At 41.3% G+C, this 11,289-nt stretch overlaps 1 protein-coding gene across 1 annotated transcript in view; it reads right to left on the bottom strand.

Moving 5' to 3' along the window:
- enpp2l (ectonucleotide pyrophosphatase/phosphodiesterase 2-like) overlaps positions 1-11,289 on the bottom strand; it is a 32,104-nt gene that overhangs the window by 20,504 nt on the left and 311 nt on the right. The window contains exons 2-12 of the mRNA XM_031878504.1: positions 6,990-7,095; positions 6,615-6,764; positions 5,175-5,300; positions 5,008-5,068; positions 4,612-4,709; positions 3,927-4,006; positions 3,712-3,831; positions 3,241-3,296; positions 2,019-2,084; positions 828-900; positions 219-327 (exon numbers count right to left, since the gene is read on the bottom strand). Of these exons, the coding sequence (XP_031734364.1) occupies positions 219-327; positions 828-900; positions 2,019-2,084; positions 3,241-3,296; positions 3,712-3,831; positions 3,927-4,006; positions 4,612-4,709; positions 5,008-5,068; positions 5,175-5,300; positions 6,615-6,764; positions 6,990-7,095 (1,045 nt within the window). The remainder of the gene's footprint in view (positions 1-218; positions 328-827; positions 901-2,018; positions 2,085-3,240; positions 3,297-3,711; positions 3,832-3,926; positions 4,007-4,611; positions 4,710-5,007; positions 5,069-5,174; positions 5,301-6,614; positions 6,765-6,989; positions 7,096-11,289) is intronic.

Genomic DNA, 11,289 nt, shown 5'->3' with positions numbered 1-11,289 from the left:
ACACTAGAGAGAATGCAGCTTTAACACATGAAGCATTGGCTTCACTTGGCAGTTTCACTGTTTTTTTTTTCGCAGTTACTATGGAAAATCTAAAGGCCTCACTTTCAACAGTTGTCGACTATTTCTTTTGAAGGGTTAGGGTTCTTTTGTTTAAACTAACTGTCCAGGTTTAACTCAAGGAAAGACGTGTAAGAGCAGTGACTATATGGCGGTCATACCATGGTCTCCTACGATGATGATGTTGACACAGCGATGCAGGTTCATCTGCTTCAGACCGTTCATCAGGTGACCAATGATGTTATCGATCTCCCTCAGAGGGTTATCCAACTGTAGACAGGATAAATAAAGACATTGTGAAGATATATACTTCCTAATTTAATGATGCAATGAAGCACAGCTGCTGCCTCACACTTTCAGTCACTTGTCCACCCTCAGGTGCCTTGATCCCCTCCAATGGTGGACTCAAGCTGTCTGAGGGGCAGGGGCAAAAAAAAAAAACGGCACTAGTGCGCATAAAGTTGCATGTAGGGCAGCCTATAAAGCACTGCATCGTGTCTTCTCAATTTTAAGGTCAACTAAGAGGGCACTATATCATGTTTTATCCACTGGAAGGGCCCCTAGAGGGCACTTAACCCTGTTTTCTCCACTGGAGGGGCACCCTAGAGGGCACTTAACCATGTTTTCTCCACTGGAGGGGCACCCTAGAAAGCACTTCATAATATTTGATCTACCATAAGGACATCCTTATGGGCAGTTTTGCTGCATTCTTTTCAATCATGGGCGCACCAAGGGGGTCAGTTGCCCCCTCTGAATCCACTAGTGCTCACCTCACTGCTGAGCGGTCCCAGTCGATGTCCGAAGGTATCGGGCTGCTCCGAGTGGACGGCGAAAACATATGGTCTAAAGACACAACACATCATCCAGGTATGAGAGCATTGTGAGGTCACCGTGATGAGTAAGCAAGATACAACTCTTTGCTGAGCATCTCACTGTGACTCACGCTGAACTCAGGAACCCAGATCAGCTAGTGACCGCTTCACTGACTTCATCTTCAAGTCTTTAAGAGACACTGAACAACTCACTGACACGACTGACTAAATATAAAACCCTCACCACTTCTAACATGTGTGACATACAATACAAGTCATTTAAAAATATATATACATGAGCATTAACTCATCAGAAATTACAGAGATAAATTCTAAAGAATAAATATGTTCAGTATTGCTGCATAAGACTACAACTTGTTCATCATGAACTGGCTCAAACTAAATAAGCACAGTCACTTAGTTCAACTTAAAGACAGTTTTGAAATGAAGTGAACAAAAACAACTATAACCAAATGGTATATTAGACAAAATCTAAATACTGTACCTTCCTCACGCCAGACATTCTGTTCAATAACTAATACAAGTATGACTAACATAACATTTGTAGCTTCCCCTAGTAGTCGATTTGAGTGAAACTTTCAGGGTATTTTTCAGGTACTCTTGTGGACATATTCTGCAAATGATGTGATGATTGATGAACGGTTGTTGACTTTGGTCTAGTTATGTGCTGAGTCATTTCTAAAGTTAATTTTGGGGGCTTTAATCACAGCGCCACCATGTGGCTGATTGGAGTCATGTTTCTTGGGAAGCACTTGCACATCATTTACAGTTATTGGGCCAAGTTTCCTGTTTCTAGCTCTACAACAAATAATTACAAACTGACACAAACTCAATATAGAGCTCTGCGCCTTTGGGCTGTAACTAATTAACCCTAAATACATAGTAACGGCTGCATTCCATTTAGGTTGTGTATATTGTGTTATCTTGACTTATTGGGACACTTCATTGGAACTGAGCTATTAGTTATTAGTTCCACCTGAGCTGTTTCCTGCTACTGCAAGTCAACGTTTGGTCCAAGAGAAAGACCCAGGTTTACAAGACCACAGGATAATAAAAAAACAACTTTTAACAAGTGCATTCATGTCTAAAACAATCTTGAGTGAAGTCCCAAAGAACAGAACAATATACCTCTCATCATCGGGCAGATGCAGCCAGCGAAGGATGGTCAGAATCCTCCTCTCTAGAGGAATCACCCTGGAAACAAAAGGAGTAAGAAGTAGGAGGTCAAGAAACAAGACGCAGTTACAGATTCTTCACAGTTCTGTGTGTATTTGGATACTTGACTTACTGGTGACTATAAGGGGCGAAGGGGACCTGATCTTTCTTTTCGACCACTTTGTCTCTCTCATTTTATTCTTGATTTGAATGATTTTTGCTCAGCGCCTCAACAAGCTGGCGTTTGAGTGGTCAATGGCCTCTGTTGTGACTGAGTGTGTGGGGCTATTGTCCCGAGTCTTGTGAGTATTTGGAGCCATTGTCAGTCAGTCCGTCTCAGGACGTTTCCCTCGTGATGAGTATGTCATCGACATGCTAATGTTTTCTGAAACAGCTCCGTCTCTGCTGTCACTGGGGTGAAGTGAAGAGAAAAGCGTCTTTAAATGTTGAATAAGGATCTTTTGAGCACATGTTGCCATTATGCTGTTTGAGCTCCATAATGTGTACGACTCATTTACTTTGTCCTAAGACCAATGTCATGATTGAAAAATGTATTTAAATTGCTTTTGTTATTTACCCATTATTACATTTTTTACAAAATGAATATTATTTTTGAAGTCTCAGCTTCAGTCTACTTTGGTTATTTTTTACTACAGTATTCAGATTAAAGAATCTGAATCGTGTATCTGAAAACATGTACTCTGTGTATTCAGGTTGATCCTCGTCAGTGTAAACATGGCCGCAGGCTTTGGCTGGTGTGTTCAAGAACATCTCTGTGCTTGTCTGTTTTAATGACCCACAAAGTGAAGTAAAGCAATTATGTATTTATGTAATTACATTTCTCATTTTTGTTTTGCTCAAACTTATATCTGTAATCATCTACATTAAAAAAAGATCAGTGTGTATAAAGGCTTGAATTCTCCAACATATCAAGCGTTTAGCTTATTATCATAAACAAATGAGCTACAGTGCAAGATCCACCAGGACTGAAGACTTCCCTGAATACACACTGTGCAGTACTGTATACTATATATCACGTTCAGCTTTAATGATACACATTGACTAAAACACTGACTACTTAAACAGACAGTAACCCATACTCCTTTCCTCCTAAAGTACCCATAGCCTCTTTGAGGTTTTCGTAAGTTACCAGTGCAGCGCTGCGTTCAAAATATTCCAGTACTAACTTAAGTACCAAGGCCAGAAGAAAGAGGCTGCTTTCACTCCGTGTTCCTCTGCTGTGATCCAGATCTGTCAAACAGAAGTGGAATGTATTAGCAGTCTGCTGAAGGTTAAGAGTCACACCTCTGCTCCTGAGATCATATCGCTGTGTCCATGTCATGCTAGCTAATTATATACAGTATCTGCTGTGTACTTAGTGTTGTAGTGTACTTTCTTGTCCACTTAGGATGCAATTTGTCTTTGTTATCAAGAACATTTAGTGGTGAAGTTATACAAGTAATAGTGTTCTTCTTTACAAAGGATGGATATTTCTCTATGAACCTCCAGGATATGAAACTTGTGATCACTGTGTCTTACAAAAGTCTCAGTTGGGTAGAAACCTATAATCATCCCAGTGAGTGACATGCAGGAAGTGATCGCTAACTCAGTGCAAGTTTGGTGTGATTCCCATCCAATCACAAGCTGGTATCCAGCGTTAACTCACGGGCTGTCCGCCCCACCAGCGGTGGTTCAGTTTCTCTCTGGTGCGCAGGCTGAAGGTGGCGTTGAACACGGGGTCGTGCATGGTGTTCCCCACGATCCCATGGGACTCTGGGTACAGGCCCTGCAAAGAGAGACGTCACTGCAGTTAATATGTTAAATATTCAGGATGAAGGACCTCAACAGACGTATAGAGAGACATTACCCAGGGTCACTTACTGTGACTAGAGTGTATAGATTTGGGAAAGTCTTTGATGGGTAGACTGGTCGCATGTAGGGGGCTGACGTTCCACACTTTCCTAAGAGGAAAGAAATGGAAGCTTTTCAGTATTGAACTTCATAAAAACATACTTTAAGCACTAAATCAAAGAGAATAGAGAAAGAGAGCGAACTACTGGGTCTCAGCTCGTCTTGTAAATATCTACAAGCGTCATTGTGCTTTTATCAGGATGAGGAGACAAGAGGATGGATCAGATCTGGGACGAGGGGGAGATAAAACATGAGTTGGGCGAGCGTTTGTTCCCAGCTCTTTTATCTTGTCAGTTAGTCATTAGCATGTGATGTCCCTCATGTTTGAAAGTCTCTTCACTTATGTGTTGTTGTTCCTTTTGTCTCTTGTCCCTGACAGGGGGGACAGATGTAGAAGACTTGTTGTAGTCACTTATGATCGGTTGCCCACGCAGCTCCGCTCCAGAGGTGAACCGCGTCGTTTTGCCGGACCCGCCTTGTCATTGCGAGAAGTTGAATTGATTAAAGGGAAATTATTTTTTCTTAGGCTTTGCACTGAGACAATAACAATAAAAACATAAAATTATAAAAGCCAGATTGAATAGATATATGTTTAAAAATACTTCTAGAGCTGCTTTTAGGAAAGAAAGCACGAGAATAAATAAAGGAGACGTACTCAGTTTGTGTATGTTGGGGATGACGGAGTTGCCCTTCTTCAGGTAGGAGGCTCTGAAGCCGTCGACAGACAGCATGATGAGCGGAGGACGGATGAAGCTGAGAAGAACAAAGAAGGAAAGATCAAATCCACAAAATCCACAGGTGCTGATTGTGTAATATGTTAGAAAACAATGGAAGTGCTCCTAATTTGCAGACTGAATCAGTTCTCAAAATATAAAATAGCAAAAGGTATTTTTATATGATTTGACTTCATTGGGGACTCATTTATTGTGACTGCTTTATTTACATTGTCCAGTTCAAAGTAACTTTGTCACATTTTCGAAGGCCTTTTCTTGAATAAAATAAACCTAATTAAGTAGATTACGGCATGTTTTGAGGTCAGTTCCAGACTCACCCTGCAGGACATTCAGCGCTCTTGATCTCCTCACAGTCTCCATGTACCCATGAAGTCTCACCTGACGTGGGAAACAACAGCACAGGAGTAATGACCGTTTGTCTTTCATGCACATTCACCCTCAGTTATTTATACGTTGTTATTCTGGGACCGATCATGATGAGTACCTTTGCAGAGCGACTTATAGTTGGAGCAGCAGTCTCCTCTCTCCAGGCAGTCCTCCGAGCAGCGGCAGGCGTGCTCGTCATCCCTCTCCTCCCCACAGCGATCCTGCGTGCACTCGAAACCTCCCGCTGAGACACGGGAGGGAGGAAAGTTCACTATCACGTCATTACTGTAATCTCCCTGCTTCAACATCAACATGCAATACATCAAGAAGGAATACTGTGATATAAGTCTCAGGCACCCAAAGTCGGTTTGATCCTAAGCAAAGCAATAAAAGCACAAGGAGCTCATGATTGTAGATTTATTTTCTTCTTCTAGTTTTGGAAAATGCCCCACTGTTGTTTGCTTAATGTTTTCAAGATGAAACCGCGGTTTCATTGTCTTCACTCGGCCAAGCTCTAAATTAGCATCAGATGAAGACTGACGTGGTGGTTAACTCCAGGACAGTTGCCTTTTGTTCATGTTATATCCGCCACAGCAGAAAGCACTTATCATGTTGTGTTCGTCGAGCTTTCTGAGTACTGGAGCTACCGTAGTACCGCTGTGTAGTATTCCAAACAGATTCAGTAGAAAACAGGAAATATAAGGAGTAGCAGCAGCAATGTACGTGCAAATAAACCGTGTCTCCTACAACATGTTGTTCTGGCTCAGAGGGAGAGCTGGTCATCGATCTGTGGTACGATCCTCGGCCCGTCCAGTCCGTGGGGAAGTGCATCAGTGTATGAATGGGTGAATGATGACATGTAGCGTAAAGCGCTTCTAGTGGTTGGGAAAAAAGAAAGTCCATTTTCCATTTACTATACAACTAAACATGTTGTCTCCCAAATTACGGAGTTTGTAAATTGAAACAAAACAAAACAAAAATGCAACAAATCTACCACTTAGTTATGTTTAGTAAAAACATCGTGGCTTGTCTTAAAATGTGTTTGTTTTATTATTTCAGTAAATTAATGAGTCAACTCTGACTTTTGGTTGAGAGTCTTGTGTTAACCAACACATCCACCCTGACCACCTCCTTACATGGACTTCTATGGCCTATAAGTAGGAAGAGAAAATAGTTTCCTTCAAAATAAAATGAAGATGCATTTTCGTTTATTTTTTAATTCTAGTTAACTTTTAAAGATTTGAATCTCATGTAGGAACCGATGGTTCTGGGTCTGAGGAGTTAGAAACTACTGAGATACGGACGGACACATTGTTGGTTTTAGTCTTTTCGTGGACTTTGTTAATGACAATATAGAATAACAGCAGGCTTCTCCTCAAAGACACAAGAAAGTACAACAAAAACTTGTTTCTTGGCCAAAGGCCGTGACTCCCACCAAAGCTGTTTTTGTGGCGTCCAGCTAAACAATCAAGCAGTACAGGAAATGAAGCCTACTTTTCGCTGAGTAATATGTCAAAGAAGGTAAAACCAGGAGAAGTGATTGAGACATCAGACTGACCTGTTTTCAGGCAGTGCTCTTCGAAGTCGGAGCAGCAGCTGTAGTAGGTTTTACACAGATTGTCACATCTGCATCCTGGAGGTTTGGCCTCCTCCAGCTCAAAGCACCTCCCCTTGCAGGAGCCCGCTGAGCTGACCCATTCTGAGACGACTGGAGGGAGGACAGGCAGCACAGTTAGACACAACTGCTGCAAACATACTGTACTCATCTGTTTCTTAAAGGGGACATATCATTACGAACTCAATGTTTCAGTGCTTGGGCACATTTAGAGGGCTTACCAACCAGCCAGCAACCTCTGGTTCTGAAAAGTGAAGCCGATGCTTCATGTCTTAAACCTGCATTCTCTCTAATGTGACCTGAATCAAAGGTTCTCACCTTTAGTGTGAGGTGGTGGGTTGTCTCCTCCCTCTCCAGGTCTACTGGCTTGAAAAACATAAGCTCTGCTGACATCAGATCCCCACAGACAGAACACAACCACTACCTGCAGAAAAAACACAGACCACACCTTAGAAAAACCTACATTCAATTATTTTTGATTGACTCCAATAAGCAAAAATTGAATTTAGGTCAAAGGTCAGGCTCAACAGCAGCTCTTTGCAGAGCACAACCATAGACCTACTGGGCACAGTGCCCAGGTTAGGGGCCCCTGGGCCGGTGCTTCTGTTTGAAGTTACTGATGACATTTCTTCAAACATGTCATGACTAAAAAGAGACAAAAAAAAGTAAATAAAGAAATACAAAAAAACTACAAATAGACTCAAAACGACCAAAAAGAGTCCGGATGCAAATTGACCAAGAAGAGACACAAAAATATTGCAAAGAGATGTAAAACGACTGCAAAGAACCGCAAAACAGCCAAGAAGACACACAAAACCACTACAAAGAGATGCATAACCGCTATAAAGAAATGCAAAATGACCTTAAAGAGAAACGAAAGAACTACAAAGAGACAAGACACACAAAACAACAACAAGGAGACACAAAACAACAACAAAGAGACACAAAACAACTACAAAGAGACGCACAACAAACAAGAAGACACGCAACACAACTACAAAGATAATCAAAATGACTACAAAAGGACCAAAAATATGACTCTGAATCCGTGGCTCTTGTTCTCACGTAGGAGGGGCCTTTTATATATCCGTGTCCAGGAGCCCATTATCTCATAATCTGTCCATGAGTCCAGCCTCAGTGTCTCGCTCAAGGACACTTTCATTTACCAAAATAGAGTCTGAAGAGACGGTTGACTTGCTACCTTGATGTTCTATAGAAGTGTCTGCTCTGAGACACATTCATGTTCACATCTCACTAAAGGAGTCAGAGGTTGTCGTGTTGTGTGATTCCACTCCTTCTATAAGAGACCAGTACTGACCCACTGCAGATAAAGGTTCACACAGTGTGCTGCTCACAGCTGATTAAGACGTTCACAGCAGCATTGGTGGTTTTGAATCATGCTAAACTCCTCTACAGAGCCAAACCAGAGGCTCTTAACTGTGAAATAAACATGTATCAAAGTCTTTTTATCAGAGAAGAGAGTTCTTGGTATTAAAGACGTAATGAGCAGAAACACATACGATCTCCCCCTCTGTTGAATTCAGTCCAGTCACACTGCAAAAACTGGTCAAAAATCTGTCTAAATACTCGTCATAATATCTCATCCCACCTTTTATACATTTCCAAAACATTTTCAAGCATAACAAGGCATCCGATGTCGAGGCAAAGTCCCGCCTCTTCTGGTGGGACCACCTTGGGACGTTATTTTAGGGGGAAACATGTTACAGTAGTCAGCGACGAGGGACAATTTTAGATCTTGTTTGAATTGTGCTATGAATTACACATATGATGTTTGTCAATTTAAAAGATAATTTTGCAGTTTGCAGTAAAACTGTTGAAGTATAAAACTGTGAAAACACATAATTAGAAAGACTACAGACCCAAAAGTGTCGTAACGTCTCTTTCTCTAAAGCTACGATTCCTGTGTGTTTCGTACCAGAATGTTCTCACACCAACAACGTGGTCTCACTTACATACATACATATCAGTTACATACGTTAGCCAAGGTGGTGCCTTGGCTAACGTATGTTGTGCGAGACCATAGATGAAGCTCACTGAGTGGTTTCACATAAAACTAAATATTACGACAAACTGACACTTTCAAAAGTGTCTTTCAGATTGACAAACATACGTGTAGTTCATGGCACAATGTAAACAGCATCGGAAAAAACATTTGTCTCTCGCCGTTGACTACCGTACATATTTTTGCAGAAATAAGGTCCCGTGGACACTGGAAGAGGCGGGACTTTACCTCTCTATAGAGTAGTCATTGGTAGTCACGTCAAGTCAATCCGGTCAAAAACTAGTTTGAAACGAGGGCTTGAGTTCCTATGAAAACCATGTAAAGTTCAGACACAAGCTTCTTTTTGCAAACAAGAGAAGAAAGAATAATCTTACAGACACTATAGTTTCTTTCAGATTTGAAGTCCACGATAATCTTAACTCTCCTTGTTATGAGCTCGATTTAGCAATACGACTCAGACTTAAGAGATCAGACACCCCGTATTGTAAAGGGATGCATTATTGACCGTCAGTGTGTATTTGTGGAAGTGTCCTTGTGGCTTGATGCATGTGGGAAAGACCAAACGATGTCAGCACTGTTTAGGAGTCAGGACCCGACCTCTCCTTGTAGCAAAACATCAAGGGATTGAGAAAGTGCATTGCAGTAAGCGAGGTGTTAGTCCGGATGCATTGCTCCTGAAACATGAAGGAGCAATGCATAAAGTAAACACACTCTCAACACATGGACGGAATGAAGAGCTAGACTTTCCTTATCTGTGAAGTTCAACTGTTATTATTCCGTTTTCATACAATTAGTTGGAAATTGAATTTAAAAGTTATTCTTGGTTTGTTCTATTTGACCACAAGATGGTGCCGTAATGTGTAAAGCACACACAGGAGGCCACAATGCAGGTGATCCACAAGATGACTTGCTTAGCACTGATGTGATTATTCTATAGGATGCCTTGTTCGGTTTGGAAACGCATGAAAACGTGGTTTGCGACCCTGCGATGAAGACACATGTCAAAACGGCCTTTTGATTCAGCACAACGAAAAATCCAATTTTCTTGTGAAATACAGGATTTCAAAGGACATGACCATTTGTATATCAGCTACTCGTCCCGTGTTACCTTGAATTCTTGAATAAAACTTTGTTTTTCTGGCACACCTCCACGGTGAACGAAGAATTTTTTTGAAATGAAGGAAAGTCTCGATGAATTCAAGATGTCCCGTTTAACCGCAACACTACATCAAAACATGTGTTTACAGACTCTCACACAGCTGGTGCAGAATGATCCGAGTCTCATTTATCCAGTCGTGTGCGCACGACTTCAACAACACGCATCTGCACTGAGACCTCGCTGTTCAAAACACTTCCGATTCGTCCGGACTCGTGCAGACGATTTACGGACATATAAATGCTCTACCGCATTATATAGTGGGATTTTAACTACTGTGTGAGATTTGATCAATGTGTTGCTCCATTAAAAGTTTTACAATTTAATTGTAATTCCTGTTAGTTTTGAAGATGTTTTACTAAGTTGCTGGTTTACAATTCACTTTTTTAATAATGAATACCAGTTCAATAAATGTATTTGTATGTAGTTAGGAGAGTGAGGCATTCATCTTATTAACTCAACGCTGGTGTCGGATCATCTCGAAACACAAAGTATCGGGACTGAAAAAGTCCGATTGGGGCATCCTCGTGCACCAATGTGTGAAGTAGTGAACATTTAACGAGTCATGGATTATTCTGCACCAGCTGTGGGAGAGTTTGTTAACAGCTGTTTTGATGTAGTTACACACACACACACACACACACACACACACACACACACACACACACACACACACACACACACACACACATGTACTTCCATTCATCAAGACTTTTCTCTGTTTTTTAATTCTTCGTTCGCCGTGGAGAGAAGTTTTCCTCAAGAATTCACGGTAACAGAAATGATCATTTTTGGGGGGGTGAAGGATTCCCTTTAACCATTAAGGCCTCTAGATGAATTCAAATGAAAGCGTATGTTCTCAAAAGCTGTGAGGACTCACACTTACACCAGCTGATCTAAACCTCTCAGGACGCAGATCACTGAGATGTGAAGCACCTTCAACTTGATATGAAGACTGAGCCCTGACTGTCCGTTACAGGAGAACTGCAGGACTCCATGATCTCTTCTCATAGTATATGTTATAATATATATAATACAATATATACTAGTACTATGGAAATGCCTGTACAGTTGAAACACGTTTAAGTGTTGCAACAAAATATTCACAGACTATCATTATATTAGAGATGTTTCATTATTCATGTAGAAATGTCTGACTCAAATAATCCTGTGATGATGATGATGATGATGATGATGATGGATGACAGACAGACCAAAACAACAGCAGCTCCATGATTCCCATGATTCTGCTCGGTAGTGAAATGTCCCCTCTCTCCAGGTTACTGTTTCAGAGCTTGCATTGATGTGAGGCAAAGTGCAGCTCTCTCACTCACAGGTCAATAAATCAGTTTTTTGTTTTTTTTATGATGTTCGGGGACGCGGAGGAGGGGGGAGAGAGAGAGAGAGAGAGAGAGAGAGAGAGAGAGAGAGAGAGAGAG

This window comes from Anarrhichthys ocellatus, unplaced genomic scaffold (genome assembly GCF_004355925.1).
Source record: "Anarrhichthys ocellatus isolate YVR2014 unplaced genomic scaffold, GSC_Weel_1.0 scaffold183, whole genome shotgun sequence".
In the NCBI taxonomy this organism is placed as follows: Eukaryota; Metazoa; Chordata; class Actinopteri; order Perciformes; family Anarhichadidae; genus Anarrhichthys; species Anarrhichthys ocellatus.
This window is presented reverse-complemented; position numbering and strand designations above follow the sequence as displayed.